The following is a 24,113-nucleotide window of genomic DNA, read 5'->3' as shown; positions in this document are numbered from 1 at the left end:
ATTCTGTATGGATTATCATGATTGTACTGAGTAATTAAGAATTACCCATTGCAGCTTTCTCTGTTATTAAAAAAAAAAAGCAGTCCCAAATACATTTCCTGTTGGTAGATCAACTGCATTATTTGTCTACATGAAAAGTATTATTTATTGTAGTGGTTCCCAGTAAGTGCTAGTCATCTTACATTAAAAATTTGGCAGATTCTGGAGGAAGAGACCTCCAGGAAGGCTGAGAGTTGACAGATGAAGGACTAAAGGGACTCTCAGTATCCCTTGGGGATCATTAAAAATATACAGCCTTTTTAGAGTTAGGTAAGAAATGAGAATGTTAATGAACCAAGGAAATAATGAATATGTGATATTGTTATTCCTCACGAAGTGCCTATGAACAAGGTCATCTCCTTGGAAGTGGCAAGTAAGATGCAAGACACAGTGACACTAAACCCATTTCGAGGAGACTTAAAATCAGTGAGTCAAAGTCAGTGAAAGCTCTTAGGATGAAAGTTACTCTCCTTTATAGAACTAAGGCATGTTTATGACTTTGTTCTTTGATCTTAAACATACGTAATTTTGTAAAGTGGAAGAGTTTAACTGTCTGCTTTCTCCCTTAGATTTGACTTCAAGAAATGTAAACTGCTCTATGAGAGCTTTTCCAACCAAACCAAGTCCGTTAACTTGGTTTCCCATTCCATGATGGCTTTTGACACCCGCTCTGCTGGGCAGAAGACCAGCCCTGGCATGACAAACGTATTCACCTGTATCTTTCAGCCTTCTAAGAACAGCAACACTGCCCAAGGATCCATTCAGATCGAACTGCATTTCAGGTAGTAGCTCCAGACCCTGACTTTGCCTTTCTTTGTCAATATGTTTCCTCTTATGGCCAGTGGGCCAAGGCCATATCGGCTTTAGACTGATCAAAGGACCTTGGTCAAAGGACCAACGAATCATCGAAAAGGTAAATAGATAATGGCTTATCAGTGCTGTGTACTGTATGTTAACATAGTTTTCCTGAACCATGCAGTTTCATTTATTGGCCAGAAGATGTCTCTGTTGCCTTAAAAAAAAGTAGTTTAGACAAACAAGGTTCTTAACATCAACTTCCCTATCAGCTGGAGAATGTTTTAGTATGTAAAATGACTTGGGGAAGGAAGAAATTATGCTTGTTTAAGGGGAAAAAAAAGTCTTTTGGTCTGCAGAAATGGTAGAAGAGAAGGTGGTTTTGACTTGCATTATCGATTTATGTATGCAGGTTGTAATGAGTGACTTCATGTAAAAAAAGCTTTAGCCTGTTTGAACTATATTATGTTTTTCTTCCTAGTAGTATGGGAGGCAGTGTTGTATGCGACATACGCTTTAGTGTATGTTTTGGAATCATATAGACTTGTACTCAAAACCTTAATCTACCACTTTCTAGTCATGCATCCTAGGGCAAGTTGCTTAATTAATCTCTTTGAGCCACATTTTAATCTTCTACAAAATAGGGAGGAATAATGATGTCCACCACATGGGGTGGAGGTAATAATGATATAAGATGATTCTGGCATACTATTGGCACAGATGGGAGTTGTTATTATTATTCCCCATGTAGCTTCTGTTATTTTATGATACACTACTGTAATACGATTTTATGACTTAAGTGGGCATAGACCTGAAAACTGGAAAATTAGGTCTGACTGAAAGAAATTCAAAAGGAGACCTTTGGAACTGACATCAGTTTCTTTCTGTTAGTGCTTAGTGTCATCAGATATGTTGTAGATATAAAACAGTAAGTAAAAAGGCTGGGGAAAGCTTCTTGGTTAAGCAAAAAAGGTAAAAAAAATTATCAAGATTATTCTTGTACTTAAATGTTTAAATATGCCTGACATTTCAGTGTGTTGTTCAGTGAATTCCTTAGGTTTGAAGTTTTTCTTTTAGGGAGAGGTTGCAGTCTCTATATGCCTTTAGGGAAGTAGTTTAAACTTGTGCATTAACTTTTAAAAAGTTCAATAATAGGAGTGCTAGCTGCCTCTTGTTGAGCTGTACCAGGGGCTAGGCAGTTTACCAGCCTTTAACGTAATTCTCCCAAGTCTGTACAGTGGGTGGCTTCTTCCCGGTTTTACAGATACAGAAATGGAAGCTGGGAGGCGGTTAAGTACCTCTTCTCACACAGCCAGTAAGTGCAGTAGTCAGAACTCAGCCTTGCCTCTGATTTCAAAGCCCCTGTCTTTCCTGACAGTTGTCAGGCCCACCGCATTAGTGATTGGGCTGACTGCAGTCAGATGATAGGCTGGCTGTGATTTGCAGTTCCTTTGTTTGAAGACGATGTTTATTTGAACGGGAGGCTTGCATGTATCTGGTCCATCCGCAGAAACAGTTTCTGGGGGGATTTGCTGTGCTATTGATCTGGCTTCCTAAATATTAGCTAGTTCTCCCACCTGTCGCATTTTTTTAATACACAGTAAGCCTTAAAATACTATTATATTTACATGCTAAAGGTGTGTAATTTCTTGGAGTCTAATAATAAAATCCTCCACCTTAGCTCTTGCTAACAGAAATGCCATTGTTATTGAGCCCAGGGTTAAAATGTTCTCTTGATTGGAACTTTTGAAAACTTTCTGTGTCTCAGGAAGAATTGCTCTTCTGTTGGGATTTTGTGTGTCAAATATAAATCACTTCACAGTGTTTAAAGGCTTGAAATATTTTCCAGAAAAGGAATCAGACACACTCTAACTTTCCAGTTAGTTCATAGCTCTGACAATCTGTGTTCAAAATGGGGTGGAAAAATTTTACTGAGGGCAACATTTTTTCTCTATTACAAAAGGGTGAAGTGTTTCTGTGAAAAATGCTGTGTCTGTGTGAAGGAGACATGCGCCGTTGTGCCCTTTTTCTGGAGGCAATGAGCCAGGTTTAGGTTCTGAAACAAGAGACTAGAGAAGCCAGCCTTAAAAATATCTCTGAATCAGCTTTTTCTGAATAGAAGCCCCTTTTAGGGTGGGGAACCTGGTACATGTAGTTAGAGTCCAGAGTTGATCTTGGGCTCATAGAACAAAGTTCAACCCAGAAAACCCTGTAGGAGTGTCCCTTTCCCATCTTTCTTCTGTCTTACCCATCTCCGCCTGCTCATAACACTAACAAGGCCTGGATAAGCCCCGACCACATGGTTTGAGGCCCGGCCTGAGAGAGCAACAAAACTAATATTCCTTCCCCGACTCTACTTCTAGGGTGCTTGGGGTGATACCCTCAGTAAACGTCATCTTATTTGTCCCCCTTCTTAGGCTAAAAGATCTGGGCTCTCAGGTCAGTTCCAGCTAGAGAAGCCACCTAGTACAAGTATGTAAATTTGATGTTTTATATAGAAGTGATCCTAGACATCAGAGAAAGAGTGCCTCATTGATCTTCTAGAAACAGCCTGTAGGGGAGGGAACTGACGTTTATCAAACCTGTTATGTGCCTGGTGCTTTATCTCTTACGGTTAATATTCCTCATTTTATGGCCAGTCCTGGTGTCTGAGTGATTCCTGCCCCCAACCCCCAAATTTCTCATTTTAAAAGTGAGGAAACAGACTCAGAGAAGGTAGGCGACTTATCCAAGATAACACAACTTCTAAGTGACAGGATTCAAGCCTGTGCTCTTTGTACTACACCAGGATTTCTCAGCCTCAGCACTGCTGACATTTCGGGTCAGATGACTCCGTGCTGTCAGGGCCGTCCTGTACGCTGTGGGATGTTTAGCTGCATCCCTGGTTTCTGCCCACGAGATGCCTACAGTAACCTCTTCGGTTGTGACAATCAAAAATGTCTCTCCTACGTTGATAACTGTCTCCTCGGAGACAGAATCACCCCTGGTTGAGAACGGCTGGACAGCATACGCTCTACTGCTTTCTCATAGCGTCTTCCTTCTTGTTTAAAAGTCTCATTGACTTTTGAAAACATATACTGAATGTTTTATTAAACCAGTGTTCGGTCTTCACTGATACTCAAAGCTGTCCATTTAGAAAATGCTGGAATACCACCTGCCCAAACACAGTAATATGTTTGCAAGTTAATGAAATATCAGATTTCTCCTTTCCTGTTTTATTTTTAGAATCTGCTTTCTTGTAGGTCTACCAAGGATTCCTCCTGTTTCACAGTAGTTCTCAATAATCTCCGAGTGTTTCTCATATTTGACTGGCTGCTGTTAGTCCATGATTTTCTCCACACTCCCAGTGATGTTAAGAAGCAAACTAAAGTTACTCCTTCTCGTCACCGTAACTCTGGCAGTGAATCTGCTGTAATTCCCAAAACTGTGAAAAGTGGAGTAGTTACCAAGCGGTCTTCCCTTCCTGTGTCCACTGAAAGGCACCTGGAGGTCAAGGTCAATGTAACAGGTAAGTATATGTAGTTGTGAGTCCCTGATTCTTAGTTGGGATGTCAGGCTCAGTATGTGTCTCACAGGATAACTTTTCTGTTGCCTTTGTATTTCAACACGAGCAGTTATGCATTTGCATCTTGTGCAGACCAGGCGTCGGAAGTTCTTGACCTCTGTTTTCAGGTGTGAATTGCCTAGCCCACGCTGAGGGCTCCAGGATCTAGTCCCTTTCCTCTGCCCGCCTGATGCGTATGCCCAGCTGAGTACTGCCTGGGCAGTGATCTTTTTTCCCAGTGTTAAATCTGGCTTCAATTTTCTCTTTGATCTCTAGCGCCCCAACAGATGTGCCTTACTGAGTTTAGGCAAATGTGGTGTTGTGTGAGAATCTCAGTTTAGAAGATAAATGAGTGAGGGGATTGTTACTTTCTTAACAAAAAGAATATTTTCCTTTACAAACAGATTTACTGTGGTTTTTGTTAGCTGCTAGACTCCTATAGTACATCTACAGGTGCCTGTGTATTTATTGTTATGTTGGTGATATCCCCTGTGTACCACTCAGTGGTTTGACAGCAGCTGGATAGCACAGTGCGTTTTAAATGGATTTAGTTCCAGAAGTTCAGTTTATCCATGTTTTTGATGAAAACGAAGAGTAAATTTGCCATGTACAGTTGAGTAGGAAACTGCATCTACTAATTTCAAAAAAAATCTACATTAAACTGGTCCATGCTCTTTGTAAACAACTTGAACTGTTACATGGATGACCTAGTGCTTTATGCTGCCTGACCAACATTAGTATCTGAATTTTCTTCCTGGGATTTTAGAAACAGGTCAGTGCTTGGAGAAGGGATGATTTCCCGAGGTTCTGAATATCTGTTACGCCTCCCAGGAGACCTAGCTTAAAATACACTCTAAAGAGAGAAACTGCATCCCAGTCTCTGTTGCCTGTGCAGTGCTCTGTCGGCTCAGCTGTGCCTGGCCAGATACAGAGAACTTGTTCAGGATGGCAGGGAAGCAGAATGTCAGCAGACATCCCAGCTGTGACTTAGTTAACAATACTGTCCTTTCCAGGCACGGAGTTTGTGGTCGTTGAAGATGTGTCCTGCTTCGATACCAATGCCATCATTCTCAAAGGCACCACGGTGCTCACCTATAAGCCCCGGTTTGTCGATCGCCCCTTTTCAGGAAGTTTGTTTGGCATTGAGGTAAGCAGTCTGTGTGTTGACTGGAACACTGAATGTTTGGCTCGAGAGAATAGCAGCTGGAAGAGAATTGTACCTCCTGAACTTTCATTCAGGGAAATAACTGATGGGATTGGAGGACCCTTGCCTCTTCTCTTCATTTTCTCCTCAGATCTACCAGGTTATTCTGGTGTGTGAATTCAGTTCCCCAGTGTCAGGCTGTGAATGTGCAGAGGGACCTACCTCTTTTAGACCCTCCTGTCCTCAAAATGTTCAAGGAAACTCTTCTGGTGCCTGTTACCTGTCAGGCTCTTTGTCGTGTTCTCCAGCAGGTCTAGGCCTCTGAGAATTTGTGAAGGTGAGGAAGGGGTCCTCATTTCTTCTGCATCCCTTCCCCACATGGAGTGCTTGTCCCTGTGAAGACCTTGGGCTTTGTGATCATGGAAACCGTGTATGAAAAGTGTTAAGGATTTTCCGTGTTACCCTTCTGGGAATATCTGATCTACGTAAGGGCAGCTTTTAGGGAGCCAGGCCTAACCTAAAGGAGTGACTCCCTGGTAGCGATGCTTGGGGCTCTGATGTAATCTCACGAAGGAAGTAATTTGCTCTGGGATGGCTTTTGTGTTTGGAAAATCACATTATACAATATTAAGAAAAAACTTCTCTGCCTCTTTTGAAGCCAGGATATGCAGAGACGGAGAAACGAGGCAGATGAATGTCTCTGTTAAATGTTCTTTATTCACTGGTCTCAGCCAACATTCCTCTTGTTATAATATGAGAATATTTGGTCAGGGTCACTCATCACTTCCTTCTCATTTATGATTAAGCTTTTTCATGCCTTTTCTTTCTGGTGGTATTTCAGAGGTTGAACGAGTAAAACTTATTTTCACTGTCAGCAGCATATGGTACTTTTTTTTTTCTGTTCAGAAATAGCTGAATAAAACCTGTAGGGATTTTACTTTGCTACCACTTGTTTCTCTCGTGTAAAGAAACCTTAGTGTGAGAGGAAGGATTTGCACGCTGGCGTGATGTGAGTTGGTCATGAAACTGCCATTCAGCCAATTTCCATGCCACCACACTGCCAGGTTTGAATGGAAAAGTTTGGTGATTGATTAATGAACTGTCGGGTGCGGGTTGGGTTTTGTCTGGCAGAAGCCCCTGAAGGAAAAAGGAAAATGAAACTTTCCTGCTCCAGAGTCTTAGAAAAACTAAACAGCAAAATATTTGAGATTCCTGGAAACTCCTTTTAGTCTTACTCCTTAGGCAGCACAATTGGATCTGAATTTTAAGACAACTCTCATACATCGTTGGGGAGAATGTAGAGAAACAACATGAGTTTATTTTGAATATAGCAGAGGACCTTGGTGTCATGTGTTTTTCAATAGCACTAGAAAATACCAAAAAAAAAAAAAAAAAAAGGAGGTGGGGTGGGAAAGGAGCAAAGCAAATGCTCTCTTCTTTGTCCTGTACCCTTCCTATGCGTGCAACATAACCTGGTCCTAGCCTGACGGTCTTCCCTCCCTTCTCTCTCCCCATAAACATATTTACTTGTAAACTTTTTATTACAGGACATTTCAAACATATACAAAGTAAACAGTGATATAATAAACCCCTGTGTACTTTTCACCTAGCTTCAATGATTAATGTATTTATTTTCAATTATGAAAGTAACAACTATCTTACATAAAATTAGGGGAGGGAAAAAATCACCTGTCACACCTTCTGTCATCTCTCTTGGCATTTTGATGTGTTTCTTTCTTTAAGGTTACAGTGTAATATTATTTTGGTTGCGCTGCTCTTTCGTATAACCTATGTTGTAACTATCTTCCTACATTCCATATGGTCCATTAAACTTTTACTTTTAAATGGTTGCAAAATATTCCATTGAGTAGATGTGGTAAAACTTTGGTTGTTCTTAATTTTTTAAATTAACTGTTAAGTAATGGTTCAGTGAATTTTTCTGTATTTTGCATTATTTCCTTAGGCTAGTTTCCAGCAAGAAGTAGGATTAGTGGATCAAAGGACATGAGCTTTTTAAGCCTCTTGTTACGTGTTGCAGAACTGCCTCTCCCACAGATGAACCACCGTGCTCTGGGCAGTGGGTGAGCGCACCCGCCTCACTCTTCGCAGTGTTGATGTTAGCAGTTGTGATGGCTCTTTTGATATTACAGGGCTGATTGCTTCTGAGGTGGTCTCTTTTTCTCCTATTGGTCAGACTCCTCCCAAGTCACACCTTAATCCGTGCCGTGTTGCATTTCATCCTCTAGGTGTTTTCATGCCGACTAGGGAATGAGCAAGATACAGCTCTTTCAATTGTTGATCCAGTGCAAATTCAAGTGGAGCTGGTGGGGAATTCTTCTTACCAGAATAGTTCAGGATTGATGGATGCATTCAATAGTGAAGATTTTCCACCTATCCTAGAGGTAATGTTGACAAATCTGTATAACACATTGATACTCTCTCAGCACTTTCCTCAACTACTTATTTACTCTGCCAGGCTCAACAACATTTTAGTTACTTCAGCAAATATCAAATAAATATGACACTGTCTCTGCCCTAGAACTTTCAGTCTTATGGAGGAGAAAAGACTTTTTAATTGTCTAGTATAGTCTTGGAGTTCTTTAAAACTTTACAGAAGGCAGAACTCAGCGCAGGTAGGAATGTTGATTGTGAGTGAAACTCAAGGTGAGTCTAAGCAGAGGGGCGGGACGTAGAGGAGTAGAGGAGGAGAGCGTTCCAGTTGGGAAGCAGCAAAGTCGCGGCGGAAATGGCTCAGCAGACCTGAGACCGAGGAGGTCTCCCTAGGAGAAAGAGTTGTAAAGAGAAGCGCAGAGGAGGGAAGGAAAGGCAGGGGAAGCCAGGCAAGGAAAGCCCGACAAGGCGCTGTATTTCTTTGGTAGCGGCGAAGCTGTTAATTAGTTATCCGTTTGAACTGTAGGAGATTTGAAAGAGAGAGAAAAGTGATTCTAATTTTCAGGCTTAAAAAAAATGTGATAAATAAAGCACCACAGCCAGACATTCAGACAGACATCTCATTTTCAGGTGGTCTTGTGTTAGTGTCTGCTTTTCCCAGTGGTAGTGGTAGCCGAGTTGCTATTATCTGAAGAGGACCAGATTTTCAGAAATATTAGTGGAGAACTTGACTCATTTAAGGTTATATTTGAATAAAGAGATAAATTTTGCTGGGTGGTCAGTTTGCGTCAGAGATTTAAAAAATTAAATAGATCAAAGAGTAGTGGATTAACAGTGTTGCTGATAGGCGATCCTGTCTCCTCCAGAGCCGTTCTCCCGTCCTCCTGATGACTAAAACACTTGTGTGAAAATTGCTCTACTGAAGTATTAATTGCTCTAGTAATTTTCCCTAGCTTAATGTTTTTTATTTGGTACTGCTTTGTGACATTTGACCTCGTAACTCAGACATCTTACCTCATGGCTATTAGTGTTTCATTTTCAAGATCTTCCCAGTCTTCAAAATGAGAAATTTAGTGTAACGTCTGTTGGACTTCTAGAACTTGAAGAAGAATGATACCTGTGAGAGGTGTGGACACAAAAGCAAATGCAACTTTAAAAACTGCCACCTTTTAAATTTTGTTAGATTCAGTTACAAGCCCTGGATATCAGACTCTCCTATAATGATGTTCAGCTGTTTCTTGCCATCGCAAAATCCATCCCAGAGCAAGCTAACGCTGCAGTGCCAGACGCGGCGGCCCTGCAGGCCACTTCCTCCAGCAGCTGCCTTCCCGATGCATCCCGAGCTGGAGGGGAAGTCAGAGAAGGGGCGAGACATACCTTAGACCCTGTCTTGGGTAGGTATTTAACTATAAAACCCACTCAGTCTTCCAATAACTCCCCTTCTTTTTAACTTTTAAGATTTTCTTTTGCATAATTACATTGTTCAGGGTATAATTGTATGTCATTAAGTAAGTCATCAGTATGACTGTCTAATTTTTTTAAATTTAAAAATAAACACCCCAAACCAACTGTTCTAGCCTGAACTTTTTTTCCTTTTACAGTTTCTTCCAGAGATAAGGATAATGCTAAGGTTTAGTTTTAACTTTGAGTTTTTCTCCAAAGTTATATGGATAATACTAAGTTTTAAGCTTTTAAAAACATGGCCAATACAGAGAAAAGACTTAAAAATTTCAGGGTACACTTGATAACAGGTTTCTAATTAGGAGCTTATTTTTGCCTGTAGAAATGAAATGCTTTTCTTTTTTTTAACATTTTTTATTGAGTTATAGTCATTTTACAATGTTGTGTAGAGCACAATTTTTCAGTTATACATGAACATACATATTTTCATTGTCACATTTTTTATCGCTGTGAGCAGGAATGAAATGTTTGAGTCACTAGTTTCCAAATTTCTTTTTTTTCTCCATAAGTTAGTCTATGGGTTAGTTTACATTAGATTATTTATAAAAAATAGATACCATTTTTTCCCCTAGAGTTGCAGCTGGCTAGACTGCAGGAGCTGGGGTTCAGCATGGATGACTGCCGCAAAGCTCTTTTGGTGTGTCAAGGTAATTTGAATAAGGCTTTTCATTTTCTGTTGTTAATCTTGGTAATATGCTTCCTTTCCATTTCCTCCCCAACTTCTGCAGGGAGACTTCGTGAGCTGGAAACCCCTCTATGGTTCTCTGTGGGCTGGATTTAATCTTGGGCCAGTAGTAATGAGGAATAGTGCTTGATAGTGGATGTGAATTCGGGCTCTGGAGCAGACTGCCTGGCATCAGATCCTCACTCTGCCGCCTTCTGGCTGCTTGTTAGTGACTTGGGCAGGTCTGACCTCCCTGTACCAGTGCTCCCTTATCTGCACAATGAGAAGAGGACTTCCCTCGGAGGTTTGATGTGAAGAAGTCACTGTATGCAGAGCACCTAAGCAGGTGCCTGGTACACAGCATGTGCTCTGCAGACGTTAGCACCATTTCTAGTGGGAGTGGTAATAGTGGTGATACTGAGGGTCATGGCCATTTATTGAGCTCCCCTGTGCCTAGTCCTTTGTTTCCTTGTTCCGTCCTCATAGCCCTTGGGGGTAGGCATTATGATCCTCACTTCAGATGGGGAAACTGGCTCAGATAGGTTAAGTAAACTTGTCTCAGCTCACCTGTTAGTGAGGAGCTAGGATGGATTTAAAGCCAGGTGTGCCTGTGTTCTTTATACTGTGCACACTGCCTCTCCACCTCCCTCTGTGTTCCCCTTCCTCTTAAAAAACAGAGATACAGCAAAAGCTGTATTTTTTCCCAGTCTTGATACTTGTGTGTATGTTCTCTCTTTTTATTTCTCCATGTACTGTATACAGGCACACCTTGGAGACACTAGGGGTTCGTTCCAGAGCACCACAATAAAGGAAATACTGTAATAGAGCGAGTCACACGAATTTGTTTCCTAGTGCATATGTTTACACTGTAGTCTGTTGAGTGTGCAATAGCATTATGCCTAAAAAAGCAATGTACATATCTTAATTAAATGATGTTATTAGAAAAATGGTGGCCAGTAGACCTGCTCAACACAGGGTTGCCACAGATTTTTTTTTAAACATTTTTTTATTGAGTTACAGTCATTTTACAATCACAAATCTTGTTTATGAAAACACAGTATCAGCAAAGAGAAATAAAATGAGATGTGCCCTTGTATCCAGTATATATATGTATGTAATATTTTACATATTGGTAGATTATATTGCAAATACAATTTTATAGAATTACAATTACTGTATTATAATATACTTAATATCAGCAGCATCTTCCCATGTCATTAAAGTTATTTGTAAACATTGATTTTTTTTTTACATTGACCTAGGGATATATTACAATTTATTTAATCATTCTTCAGTATTTTTTCGTTCATTCATTATTATACACAATTCTGTAATAAATATTTTTGTGTATGAACTTTTGTCGTCATCTTTTAAGTACTTCTTTGGTAGAGAGACTTAGTATTATAAAAACTGAATGAGAAGAAGATATAGATACATTTTTGAGGCTCTTCACTTGACAAATCTTTTTCTAAAAAGATTGTACCAGGCTAAATTCTAACCATATGTGTGGTCTCATCACATAGTTGTTTGCATTACCTATCTTTTTCCTCTGAAAAAAATGAAGGTAGACCAAGTTATCGTGTGTTCTTTAGCTTTGTTTTTCGCTAGCCATTGTTGCTTTTTGGTTTAATTAACTTTATACTCCTTAATGTTTACATTTCCTTTTTTTTTTTTTGCTCTTTAACAATTCAAACATGTTAAAAGTTTTTCTAGAAGTTTTTAGATTTTTGTAATTTTTTTTTTGGTAACTAAGGTTTAGTTCCATCAGTAATAAAGATAATAATACCAACTAATGTTGATAAATTCTTTGTTGTATGCCAGGTTCTGGTCTGAGAACTTCCCACATATGCATTTGTTTCCCCCTCACGTCAGTCCTGTACGTGGTGCGTTGGGCACAGAGAGATCAGGTCCCTTCCCCAGGATTCAGCCTCTAGTAAGTGCCAGGATCAGAAGCCCGGCTGTCTTGCTCCAGAGCCCTTCACGACTGACCACTGTCACACGCAGTGGCCTCTAGTAATTTATTAAGTATGGGGTTGCTTTGCTTTTCTTCTTTTCTTTTCTTTTCTTTTTTCTTTTCTTTTCTTTTCTTTTCTTTTCTTTTCTTTTCTTTTCTTTTCTTTTCTTTTCTTTTCTTTTCTTTTCTGCTGTAATCTTTTCTTTTATAGCTTTAGCAGTCTGGTTGCGTTCAGGGAGCTGTTACCTAACAGTTTCATATTACGCACGTGGTTGAGAAGACAAAGAATGTACAAAGTAAGACATTTGAGAGCAGTCACAAAACAGCACATCAGCGTATGCAAAACTGCTTAGTGATGAAGTGCTTTAGTACCGAGGGGCGCCTAGGATTGGAAGCTCTTCTTCCCTCTTCTCTCGCCTCCTTCAACAGATGTCACAGTAGAGGAAGGGTGGCTTCCTGGAGGCCTTTTGAGCCAGATCTTGAAAGGTGTGGTAGACTTGAGTGGAGGTGTGCAACAAAGAGGGCCTTGTTCTAGTTGCTTAAAAGCAGAATTCCTGTTATTGTGCTTTTTTTCCCCTTTTTATGTTTGAGACTACATCTGGCACCAAGGTTCTCTTGGGCTGTCCAGTAGGTCCTCATCAAGTGTGTTTTTCTGTTTCCTCTGTGAGTTGCTTGAGTAGCTGTGGGAACTGGTTGAACCGATCACCTTTTAATTTCTTTGAAGGTCAACTGAAAAAGGCAGCAAGTTGGTTGTTCAAGAATGCTGAACCTCTGAGGTCCCTTTCCCCGGCCTCTAGCAGCCGCGACAGCCAGGGGGCTGCGCCGGCGCAGTGGGTCTCAGGCGTGGAGCTTAGAGCCGAAAGCGTGTGCATCTGCTTCATCGATGACTGCATGGACTGCGACGTGCCCCTGGCCGAGCTCACCTTCTCCCGTGAGTGCCCCTGATTCCTGGCAGCAGCACGGAGGTCTTCAGTGACTGCTGTCCTTTCTTTGTGTTATTCTTGCTCTCCCGTACTTAGTAGTGTGGGTGAAATTTAGATAATGGTTTTACATATGTTTTCCATTATTTGTATTTTAAAGAAATGTGTATTCATTTGCCATATGTGGCCTTCAGACTATGGCTTGGGAATAATAAAAATTGTCACTGATGAAATTTCTGTTCTATTAACAGCTCTAGTTAAATAATTCCTGATCTCTCTATTTTGTTTATCTTTTCTTATATCTACAGATTGTAGAGAGGACTGTTATTAAAGGAATATAAAAGATAAACTTAGAAAATAATATTTCCACGCTGTGTATCTTTTGAAAATTAAAAAAACACAGAGACTTACCAGAAAGCTCACCCCAGAGTCTCCTCCGTAGGGCTGGCTAAGAGGTGAAACACTGTTCATCTGAGAGCTGTCCTTCAGCAGAGTGGAGACCAGGGTAGAAGTACTTGATCCTAAATCGCGTTATTGCAAGCAGTGTCGATGAGGCTTCTGAGGAGAGTAAATGAAAGTTTCACTGCTGTGTTTACTTTTAATTTCCCATGGTTTTGATCTTGCTAGCCTTCTCCCCTTCAAGGGAAATTCAGTTCTGGGGATTTAATTCGACCTTTTACACGTTGTAGAGGTTTTCCTTTTCCCTGTGCTTCTGGCACCACAAAGGCCACTTGATTAAAACTAACATCTGGAATTTTGACTGTTTCTATGAGTATCTTTTCTGCAGAGAATTATTTCTTATTTTGCTATGGTAATCTTGAAATTTCGAGCTAATATTTATCAGGACATGTTCTCATCACTCTACCTTCTTTTTAGATATTGGGGTAGAAGTGTGTTTTTTATGTTCTTACAGGCTTCAGATACACCTGGATCTGGGCCTGGGACTACAGGGAGGCAAATGAGGCAGTTACCTCATTCACACCCTTTAAAGGGGTGCCAAAAAACTCCATAATTAAGATAAATGATATTTTAATGCTGTGTTTTTAAAAATCAGAATTTATGCCAAAAAAGCCCACGATGAACAAAACATCAAATTTTTTTGTATGCTCTCCTATAAGATCATCAATATTAGCTATAACTAGCATCTCTCTATTTTATTTTTACTAAGATAATATCAGTTTATAATACTATATAAATTTCACGTGTGCGACATTGTATTTCTGGTTCTGTGTACGCTACAGCATGCTTGCTCACCACCAAAAATTTAGTTTCTATCCATTACCGTACAGTTGGTCCCCCCTGCTCCCACTCTCATCCCTTCCCCTCTGGTAACCACTGCTCTGTTTTCTGTATCTATGTGTTTGTTTTTCTAACATCTCTTTAATACAATTTGTCAGCAAAAGAAGGTTTTGGTTGGTCCTGCCCCACCACTGCAGTAAGATTTGCTTTCATTGCAGGCCTGAATTTTCTGCAGCGTGTAAGAACTAGCCCTGAAGGCTACGCCCACTTCACCCTTTCTGGAGATTATTATAACCGTGCTCTGTCAGGTCAGTATAATTATCACGTGATTTAAAAAATACACTTCAACATTTGCCTGGGCCTATTTCTACATAAATTTTATATGAGGGAAAGTGAGTGGGACAGGACAGGAAAAGATGAAAAATAAATGACAGCAAAAACACAAAACACAAAACACAAAGATTTTTCTTTTTTCTAAAAATATGTTTGATGTGTTGCAACTGAATTATTTAAAAGGTTTCTTAGTCAATTCTTTTTGATCCTGGAGTTTGACCCATTTCAGAACATGAAATTCCTCAATAGTGAAGGATCATTTGGCCCTGAGGGTAGTTAAATTTCCAAGTGAGGTTTCAGCCCATAAGCATTTTAAACTTGAAGCCTTACCACTCCTTACTGGACGTGTGTGTTTCATTAGGAGAGCACTGATTCAGTGACACTGTATGATCTGCCCTACCTGCTCCCTAAAGCAGAACATGGTTGATCAGGGCAAGCTGTTCTTCCAGAGACGTAAAGCCCAGGGATACTGCGAGGCACATTCCGACTTCTTTTCTTCCACTGGAAAGACCACGGTGAGGGCCTGTGCAGATGGACAGTCAGGAACCGTCCTATACCAGGGCCGAGCTGGTTGAGAGAATTTTTCTTAGGTGTGGACAGAGTAAGCCCAGTAGTGCTGTGTGATCTCAGGCTTAGGCCAGAGTGACTCCTCCCTTTGATGTTAATGGAAAATTAAGCTTCAGTGTATTGTGCTGCTGCTGCTGATTGTTCTAGAGTACACTTCATATTCAATTTTATTTGTTAGTTAACGTTTTCCCCTCCCTGTTCTGGATTCACTTAAAGGTAACACTCTTATTTCCTAATTGGTCAAAATGTTTAACTTTAGAATAATGGTCCAAGTCTTGCTAGTTGAGAGAAACTTTTACAGGGCATATGGTAGCTATTTTTTTGAAACTCATTTATTTTCCCAGAGCAAATATTGCTTACTTTAAAGTTGTGTGAACACGTCCAGGTCACTAAGTACTAAAAGGTGTGAGAAGATGAATGTTCCTACATAATGTTACATGTTAGATTGGACTTGTGTTGGTAAATCTCTTCATCGATGGCAGATTGAGTATATTTAGAAAACTGTTAAAAATTAACTGCCCTTGAAAAGTTGAGTCTTTAAAACCACAGTGAGGTACCATTTTTCTCACTTAACAAATGGGCAAAATGGAAGCACGACCCTACTACGTGTGTGAAGATATGAGCTGTAGAACGCTTACTTCCTTCTGTCAGAATTGTAAACTGAGGCAGCCACTTGGGGAAACAAGTGACAGGACCTGTAAGCTTACTCAGCCACTCCAGCAATATGCTTCTTCTAGGTCTGTACCCTAGAGAAGCTCTTGTCTGTGTGTACGAGGACACAAGTGTGAGACCGCTGATAGTAGTGGTCTTCCAAATAGCTAGAATCACGTGAAGTGTCTCTTAGCAGTAGAATGGATGAATAAAGTGTGGTCTGTTCATAGCTTGATCACAGTTCAGTGGGGGAAAGAAAGTACGGCAGCTGTATGTCATCAGTGTGAGTGAATCTCAAAGACATGTCACTGAGCTGAAATAAAACCTGCAAAAGAATACATCCAGTTGGATTCTGTTTGTGAAAAGATTCTCAGTAGGACAAACTAATCTACATATTCTTAAGAAATGCATACATGTGTGGTAAAGCTATAATAAAGAGCGAGGAAATGATTAACAATTCAAGCTAATAGTTACTTGGAGTTGGGTGGGAGAGGTTGGTGGGGGGTGGTGTACTTCAAAGGCACGTGTACTTTTTCTTAAGCTGAATAGTGGGTGCATGAGTGCCTGTAGCAGTTTATTCTTTAAACCATACATATATGTTGTTTATATCTTTTGTACATGTGACATTTTAAGATAAATTTGGAAAACTTAAGTTAATGGAGTTCCAAGAATACCTGTTTATTCAACCACTGGCTTCTTGATGTAAGCAGGATAGTCAAATTTAATAGTTACTTCAGCCACTGACATGACTTCTTCAACCTGAGTCTGAGATGCTCTTTTCCCATCTTGAGTATATCAAAGACAGATCCTGCCTGCTCTTTAATAGAAGAGGGCACATACTCCCTACCTTCCTTCCTCCCATCTTTGGATGACCGTGGTTGGGGTACACATGTGCTCTTCTACGCATGTCCCTTAGACCATACAGACGCCTGGAGGGGGACCTGCAGCTAAAGGTGGTGCTTTTGTTGTGAAGTCACGTTGGCAGTACAAAGCTATTAGCCATAGCGTGTCCTTGCTGAGCATTTGTGAATGGTGTTCCCCTGTAAACTCTTGGTATCTGCTGAACAGATGTCTTATTTCCTGTGTTCTTTTAGGCTGGGAGCCATTTATTGAGCCATGGCCATGCTCTGTATCCTGGCAACAACAGGCAGCTAGTCGTCTCCATCCTCCTCGACTGAAGCTGGAAGCCAAGGCCAAACACCGTTTGGATATCAATATCACTTCTGTGTTAATTGGTGAGTGGAAAGTTGTCTTTAGAACATTGGTACCTTTCTGTGCATAAGACTCTTGTCTGGAAGACCATTAATCCTGGTTTAGCAAATACTTGGGCCCATAGCAGATGTCACTTACTCATCATGGCTGCTTTCCTGATTAACCCTAACCTGGCCTCATGATGCTTCTTAACGTTAACTGTTGCTCCAGAGGTGGCATCCGGCAGTAATGCTGTCAGTGAGCAAGTAAGAGCCTAGACCACATGGGGAACATCAGTGTCCATGATGAACTTTCTCCCTGTGATGCTTGATCACTGGGATTTATTAAATGTCCTCGAAGTGAGTTTAGATTCACTTCTCTCAGGCTAGTCATAGAATAATTCTTAAATGGTGTAATTTTAACTGTCTTTATAGCAGGATAAGTCGCCTATGCTGTTTCCCATCAAAGATTGTGTGACCTGACTCTGAAAATCACTGGGCTAAAGAGTTGCCAAGCTCATAGTGTGTGTTCTGATAGTTTTTTTGACAACACTGAAATGTACGTTCCTGGATTCAGTGTAGTGTGTCAGAATCACTCTATGCTTGTCTTTATATCAAAAGAAGAGTTACATCATCCAGTCAGGTAGTGCCTACTTTGACTATGAAAACTACACTCACCCTTTAAGTTACTGATCTACACGATCTGATTTTTGGTACCACTGTAGTTACCTCTGAGTGATAGGTAACACGTACTACAGTTGTGCCTTGGTATCCAAAGGGATTGTTTCTAGCACTGCACTCCCACCTCCACCCCACCAGAGGCACCAGAATCTGTGGATGCTCAAGACCCTTACATAAAGTGACCTAGTACAGTGACCACAGTTGGCTCTCGGTATCTGTGGGTTTTACATCCCACTTGCAGACCCCACAGATACAGAGGGCAGATTGTAGTGCAAATCTGTGAACTTCTTTGAGTGTATGTGTTGGATTGAGGCTTATAAGCTATCTATTGGTTTATTCCATGTCAGAGTAGGATGGAGAATATATAGTGAAATAAGGCTCTTAAGTTTATTGATCTCCAAATTTTAAAACCAGTGTTTTACATTTGCAGATTTCATTCACTAATTTGCCTGAATATTCATAGGATATCACTTACGTGTGGAATCTAAAGTATGATAAAATGAACTGATTTACAAAACAGAAACAGACCCACACAGACATAGAAAACAAACTTGTGGTTACCAAAGGGGAAAGGAAAGCGGGGAGGGATTAACTAGGAGTTTGGGATTAGCAGATACAAACTACTATATATAAAATAGATAAACAGTTAGGTCCTACTATATAGCACAAGGAGTTGTATTTAATAGCTTGTAGTACACTGTAATGGAAAAGAGTATAAAAAAGAATATGTGTATGTATACATAAAACCGAATCACTTTGCTGTACACCAGAAACTAGCACAACATTGTAAATCAACTGTACTTCAATTAAAAAAATTTGCCTGGATATTAAATATCACCTATGGAATAGTAAATTGATCTCATGATTCTTCTCTGTTATTTTGACTCCTATATTACTTCTTGTGTAATCTGTTCATCTGGAAGTTTAGATAGTTTGGGGCAGAGCTTTGAAAAGCTACAATAAGCAGGAACTTACCTCAAACAGAAGAGTTCTGGTGGCATTTCTAATGAGTATCTGTCTATTAAAAATACCTTCCAAAAGGCATTCTTGTTAAGGGGATAGGTGTGGCTCAGTGGGAGAGCACGTGCTTAGCATGCACAGGGTCTTGGGTTCAATCTGCAGTACCTCTGTTTGAAAGAAAAGAAAAGAACAAAAGGTAGGTATTCTTGTTGGCCATAAAGTGGGTTTTTTTGACCTTTAATTCCTTATTCCGAATATTGTGCTGAAACCCAGAAACATTGCTGTGACTTGGTAGTGTTTAAATATTCTTTTTGTAGCCAAATATTGGAGTTGAAAACCAGAAACTAATAGTTCTTGTTTTAAAAAAAGATAATACTTTAATTAGTATAAAAAGTCTTTATCCAGGTGTGGTGCATTGTGATTACTTTGTTAATCTGCTCTCCCCATAATAATTCTCCTCTTAAAAAAGTAAAAGCACTCCTAGAGAATTGTCAGCTGGATTTCAGCCTCCTGAGCTTGGTGGTTTTTTAGTAGCCTGTGACTGGTCTTTCTGTCCGTACCCTGGGCCTTAGCTTGGCATGCCATGCTCTTCACAGAGCAAGCTGTTCTCTTTTCTAGACTTCTTTGCCACGTCCCTGTGCTCTAGGATGCCGTGCTGGAGTCACACCGCTCCCTCAGTGTGTCATGCACTTTCATGTCCTGAAGTCTTTGTATGTGCTCTTCTCTCTGTCTGGAATGGCTGTGTGCCTCTAATCCCATCGGGCACCTTACCTATCCTTCAAGACCCAGAGCAAAGGTCCTCACCTCTCTGTAGACTCCCATGGGCTTTCGTGTGTACTCCTCCACTTCTGCCAAAGCAGAGTAAATCTCCCCCTGTCACGGGCTCCCGTACCATTTTATTTGGGTCTTTGTTTTAGCTCCTTTCACATTGTCAGATAGTTTTGTGGTGACAGTTTTTTGTTAAACGTTAATTTCTTCCAGTGGAGTATGAGGTTCTCCAGGGGACAGACTTTCTCAGAATCTAGCATAGTGTTGAGCATTTAGTGAGGCATTCAATAAAAGCTTGTTTTGCTGAATTGAAATTATCTGTCTTAAACCCTCAATCTTTTCTACTTCTATTCTTAATATCTTTGGGTAATTTTTTCTAGACCAATATATAAGTACTAAGGAATCATGGATGGCAGATTACTGTAAACAGGACAAGGAAATAGTTTCAACTACATCAGAAGACTGGATGGGCTCTTCGGTGGATCCTCCATGCTTTGGACAAAGTAAGATTTTTTTCCTACAAATGTTTGACTAAATCACATTTGACCCACAGAGCCATGTTTCATTGAGAAATTCAAATAGAATCATCCTTTCTGTGGAGAAAGTACAGGAAATTATGTCTTCTATAGCTGTTTTAGTCTTTGCAGGGGACATTTTTCTGGCATAAGATGCTGATCTTTTAATATGAGCTCTAATTTCACTGTTGGGGAGAGGAAGAAAGTGCAATGTACTATTCCTACATTCTGGTCACATTGCACGTGAACTGGTGCATCTGAAAATGCATCAGGATCAGCCATCCATCAGTTTGTGTTACTCGGCTGAACATTCCAATTGGTTGGACTTTTGGACCGGATTTTAAAGAACGTCTTTTCAGTTTCCTAAATCTAGAGATAGAGAGTTTGGTTATATTCTTGAAGAGAGGGAGGGCAGGCGCCCATGTGGAAATAATTGTTTAAAGGGGGGCCCTGTGCTGTTTGTAAAGTATAAATGCATTGAATACCCAGCCTCTTGAAGAAAGAGGAGTCAGTTTGTTCTGTTAACAATGTTTTCTTTCCTTATTTAACGCTTCACCATGGAGCTCTGATTTCCTCAGAGCTGGGGAGATTGTGATGGCCAACTACGCGGTCCTTAGTTGTTCCACAAGCCATTGTCATCCAAATTCAACTCAGCCCCAGCTCTTTCAGTGTGGTTTCTTTGGGGAGTCTTGGCTGGACTTTACATAGCTCACGAATACTTAACTATTCCATCTGGTCTGCAAACGTGTCCTGGGAAGATGGATTTTCTTAGTGTATGAAGCATTTGAACTGGTTCGTCTCTCCTCAGGGTGTATAAATGGACTTTCTGTCTGCCTTGTACTTCAGGAAGGAGGGACGAGGACATGTCAGCTCTGCTTGCTCTCTGAGTCCCAGGCTGCTGCTTCTCAGTCTCAAGGCCATTGCTTAGGAGCCAGGGCCTTTCAGATATCATCAGCTTCAATCCTGGCTCCTCCTCTAACCTGCCCAGTTTGTGTGTCCAGAGACTGTAATGCAGTCTACCCAGAAGACTCTAAATAATCTCTGTAATATGTAATGTGTCCTAGAGAGTGTGTTTCTAAAGACATTACTCATGCAGAGGGATCTTAAATCCAGACTCAGTGCAAACACTAGGAAGGCCTAATCTTCAGGGTTCTGATGAAGGACTTTTCTTTTGTCCCTCTCCGCCTGCCCCCCTGCCCCTTTATTTTTATGTTCTCCTCTTTCTCTGTAGTTAATAAGCTACCTTATCTGTGTTAAATGCCTGTGCTAAATTAAAGCTGGATTTTTATTTACTTACAGATTTTTGTGGTTGCTTAGGCTTATAAAAGTGTGTATCTTTTTAATTAGACATAAACAAATATACCTAAATTTCCAAACCTCTTTTCTTACTGGAAATTCCTAGATAGTAGAATAGCAGATGGGATTGTATTCTCTTACTAGACCTACCGAAACAATTGCTGGGCATTCCTTTTGACAGTCAGGTTTGAATCTTGTTCAACTGATCACAAATTTTCAGCTCTTACTCAAGAATGTTTAGTCACATTCTCCCCCCACATTTGTGCATTTTATTCAGGCCAGCTTCAAAATGATCCCTTAAAAGGGGACGTTTTTAATATGAAATTCAGCCTAAGGGAGCTGCTGATTTTTCACTGTTTCTTTAACAGGGAAAAGAAAATAATGGCCTCATTTTTGACATAATTGTTGGCTTTGTAAGGGCTGAAATTCTGCAGGTGAACCTGGATGGCATGGCCCCTTATTCAGTTCATTAGTTTTATATTCAAAGACAATTTATGGAAACACCAAAAATAAATATTCTAAAAATGTCCACATTTAAGATAGAAATAAAACCAGGAGGTAACTCCTTACTAGAGATTGTTTTAACTTGGGACACAGACTGACTCTTTCCCTTGAATTTTTGAGACCCGTGGGGGATTAGCATTCTACTGCTACTGCCTTTTCCAGTTGGAACGAACGACTCCCACTAAAATCTGCGCTGATTGTTCTTGGTAGCTTTTCTATGCCATTTAAGAACATACATGCTTTAAATTAAAAATCCTCAAAAGACTTACCATTCTGTTCAAGTGAATGTGAGTACATTTTCTTTCCCCAGCTGAGAAAAAAAGGAGCATGCTATGTTAACACAGCCTCCACGATAGAAGCCAGTGTAAAAACTGTCTCGCTCACCTTGTCAAGTACCCTCTCAGCTCTTAGTAATCACTGAAGGAATGATCCTATAATTGCATGATGCTTGCTCTGTTTGTAATGTACTCTGTTTGTGCTTATGTTTTGGAGATGAGTCTTCTTTTTCACTGTATTTATTCTTACCCTCTAACTTTGTCTCTCCTGTCTACCAGGCCTCCCCCTTGTCTACCTTAGAACTAGGAGTACAGCCAGTCTGACTAACCTAGAGCACCAGATCTATGCTAGAGGTACAGTATAGCCAAGCGAGGGCTTGCTTTATTTTCCTGTTTTAAGAACTGCCTTGTACACCGGTTTTCTGTGACTGTGGGAGCTGAATGGGGGTATACCCAGTTTTGAGAACTTTGCTTTAGTAGCAGGAAAGATCATTTCCAGCTAATGGACAGAGCGGCATCTTGTATCAGAAGGAAGTGATGTGCTGATTCTTATTCTGTGTCTTCCACTTGCTTTAACCCTTAGTGGAAATGGAATCAACTCCACAATGTATGATGCAGAAACATCCAGTGTCAGTTAGAGGTGATGTCTCATATTGAAAAGCAAATAAATGGAAGAAAACCATCCTCCATCAAGCAGTCCTGCAAGTCCTTGTTTACAGAATGCTCAGAGAATATTTAGTCCTGTGGTAATGCAGGGGTGTCTGTCGGAGCTGTGACGATCAGGAATAGAGCTAAGAGAAATGTTTCCGGTAAATAATTGCTTAGATACATATCTTACTTTCTTAAGAAGCGAAGTGCTTAGGAAGTATAAAAGGGGATGTTATTTCTGTCTCTGACCCTTTAAGTTTCCTTGAGAATTTAAGTGGTAAGTAAATATGAAAGGAAAACATCATAGCATCAAGGAATTAGAATCCCGAGATGTCCAGTCCTTCATATGTTTGAAGGAGTGCAATTTAATCTGAACGATTTATGTTTACTTGGCTACCGCCACCAGATCCTGGGTCATGATATATTTTATAAAAATGGCCTTTTGAGCTGCTTCTGCCAGGAGTTCAGAACAGAGATACTAATGTGTGGGGATAGTACTGTTGTTTTTCCTGGAAGGTTTTACCAGGATGGATGTTTGTGGGGAGGGCTCACGAAGCCTATGACTGAGTCTTCACTTATTCGTGGATTTATACTTATAAGCTTTTCTCTGTTATTTAATCTTCTGTTAGTCCTCCCCGCCCCCTTAATGGAGGCACTAGGGATTGAGCCCAGGACCTTGTGCACACTAAGCACTTGCTCTGCCAATGAGCTGTCCCACCCCCCCACCTCAGTACAGCATTATCCTTGTTTAGCTGGTGAGGACAGAGGCTCAGAGAGACTAAGTAATTTGCCTTTATTCACATGACTAGCTAGTAGCAGACCTGGGATTTTATTTCTTATGGTTAATAAACCAGGTTCTTTCTGATAGACTGAGCTGCTCATACAGCATGAAACCCCACGCTGTTCATAAGGGCCAGGTTACCCTGGGTAGCGAGTCTACAGGAGTAGCTATTTCCTCAGCTGGAGCCATTTAAGCTAAAGTTGGACGTGAGGAACTTTGGGTTCTTTCAGCCTATGAATCAGTTAGGTCTGGTCACTAGAGGAGGTCTTCTGAGGCCACCAGGGAGTACTGTTCCTTTGATGGACTTGGGAATTTCCTTCTCAGGCAAGTACACAGTTGATTTGGACCCCAGTGTGGAAGATGTCAAGTCTGTCCCCTGGAGCTGGGTTTAGATTTGTGGGTATTCCATGTATTTTTATCCTGAGAGAGGTAGGTTGCTGGAGTCTGCGCTGGTTTGTGTAATCAGGACAAGAAGCTTGGGGACCTTAGCAGTGTGCCCACGCAGGCGATTTAATTACAAAGCAATATACTCGTGAATGTCTTTATATGGATTCCTAGCACTTTATTCTGTGTTACAACGTGATCAAAGCCATTTGCCACCTGTTCTTTTTAAATCTAATTTGCAAATGGAAACTCAGAGTCTGGCGCACAGTGGGATATGAAAGCACATCTGGCTTCTTTTCCTCCTGGGTCCTTTATCTGCTGTAATAAAGCAGCTCTCTCACTCATGGAGAGGGAGGTGCCTTTCAAGGTGCCACAGTGAATGCTGTTTACCCTGCAGACAGCTCTTAAA

General features: G+C 40.6%; 1 protein-coding gene across 8 annotated transcripts in view; it reads left to right on the top strand.

Annotated features, from left to right (window-relative positions):
* VPS13D (vacuolar protein sorting 13 homolog D) overlaps positions 1-24,113 on the top strand; it is a 224,918-nt gene that overhangs the window by 60,371 nt on the left and 140,434 nt on the right. For 6 of the 8 annotated variants that reach the window (XM_072975360.1, XM_072975363.1, XM_072975358.1 and 3 more), the window contains exons 30-40: positions 609-821; positions 4,077-4,342; positions 5,392-5,525; positions 7,769-7,924; positions 9,097-9,307; positions 9,947-10,021; positions 12,717-12,923; positions 14,370-14,459; positions 16,797-16,937; positions 19,682-19,804; positions 22,171-22,245. In XM_072975360.1, the coding sequence (XP_072831461.1) occupies positions 609-821; positions 4,077-4,342; positions 5,392-5,525; positions 7,769-7,924; positions 9,097-9,307; positions 9,947-10,021; positions 12,717-12,923; positions 14,370-14,459; positions 16,797-16,937; positions 19,682-19,804; positions 22,171-22,245 (1,691 nt within the window). The remainder of the gene's footprint in view (positions 1-608; positions 822-4,076; positions 4,343-5,391; positions 5,526-7,768; positions 7,925-9,096; positions 9,308-9,946; positions 10,022-12,716; positions 12,924-14,369; positions 14,460-16,796; positions 16,938-19,681; positions 19,805-22,170; positions 22,246-24,113) is intronic. The other 2 variants (XM_072975362.1, XM_072975361.1) reach the window with 1 other exon arrangement.

Source organism: Vicugna pacos, chromosome 13, assembly GCF_048564905.1.
Source record: "Vicugna pacos chromosome 13, VicPac4, whole genome shotgun sequence".
Lineage (NCBI taxonomy): Eukaryota > Metazoa > Chordata > Mammalia > Artiodactyla > Camelidae > Vicugna > Vicugna pacos.
Note: the sequence above shows the minus strand (reverse complement) of the source record. Positions and strands in the feature narration are given on the sequence as shown.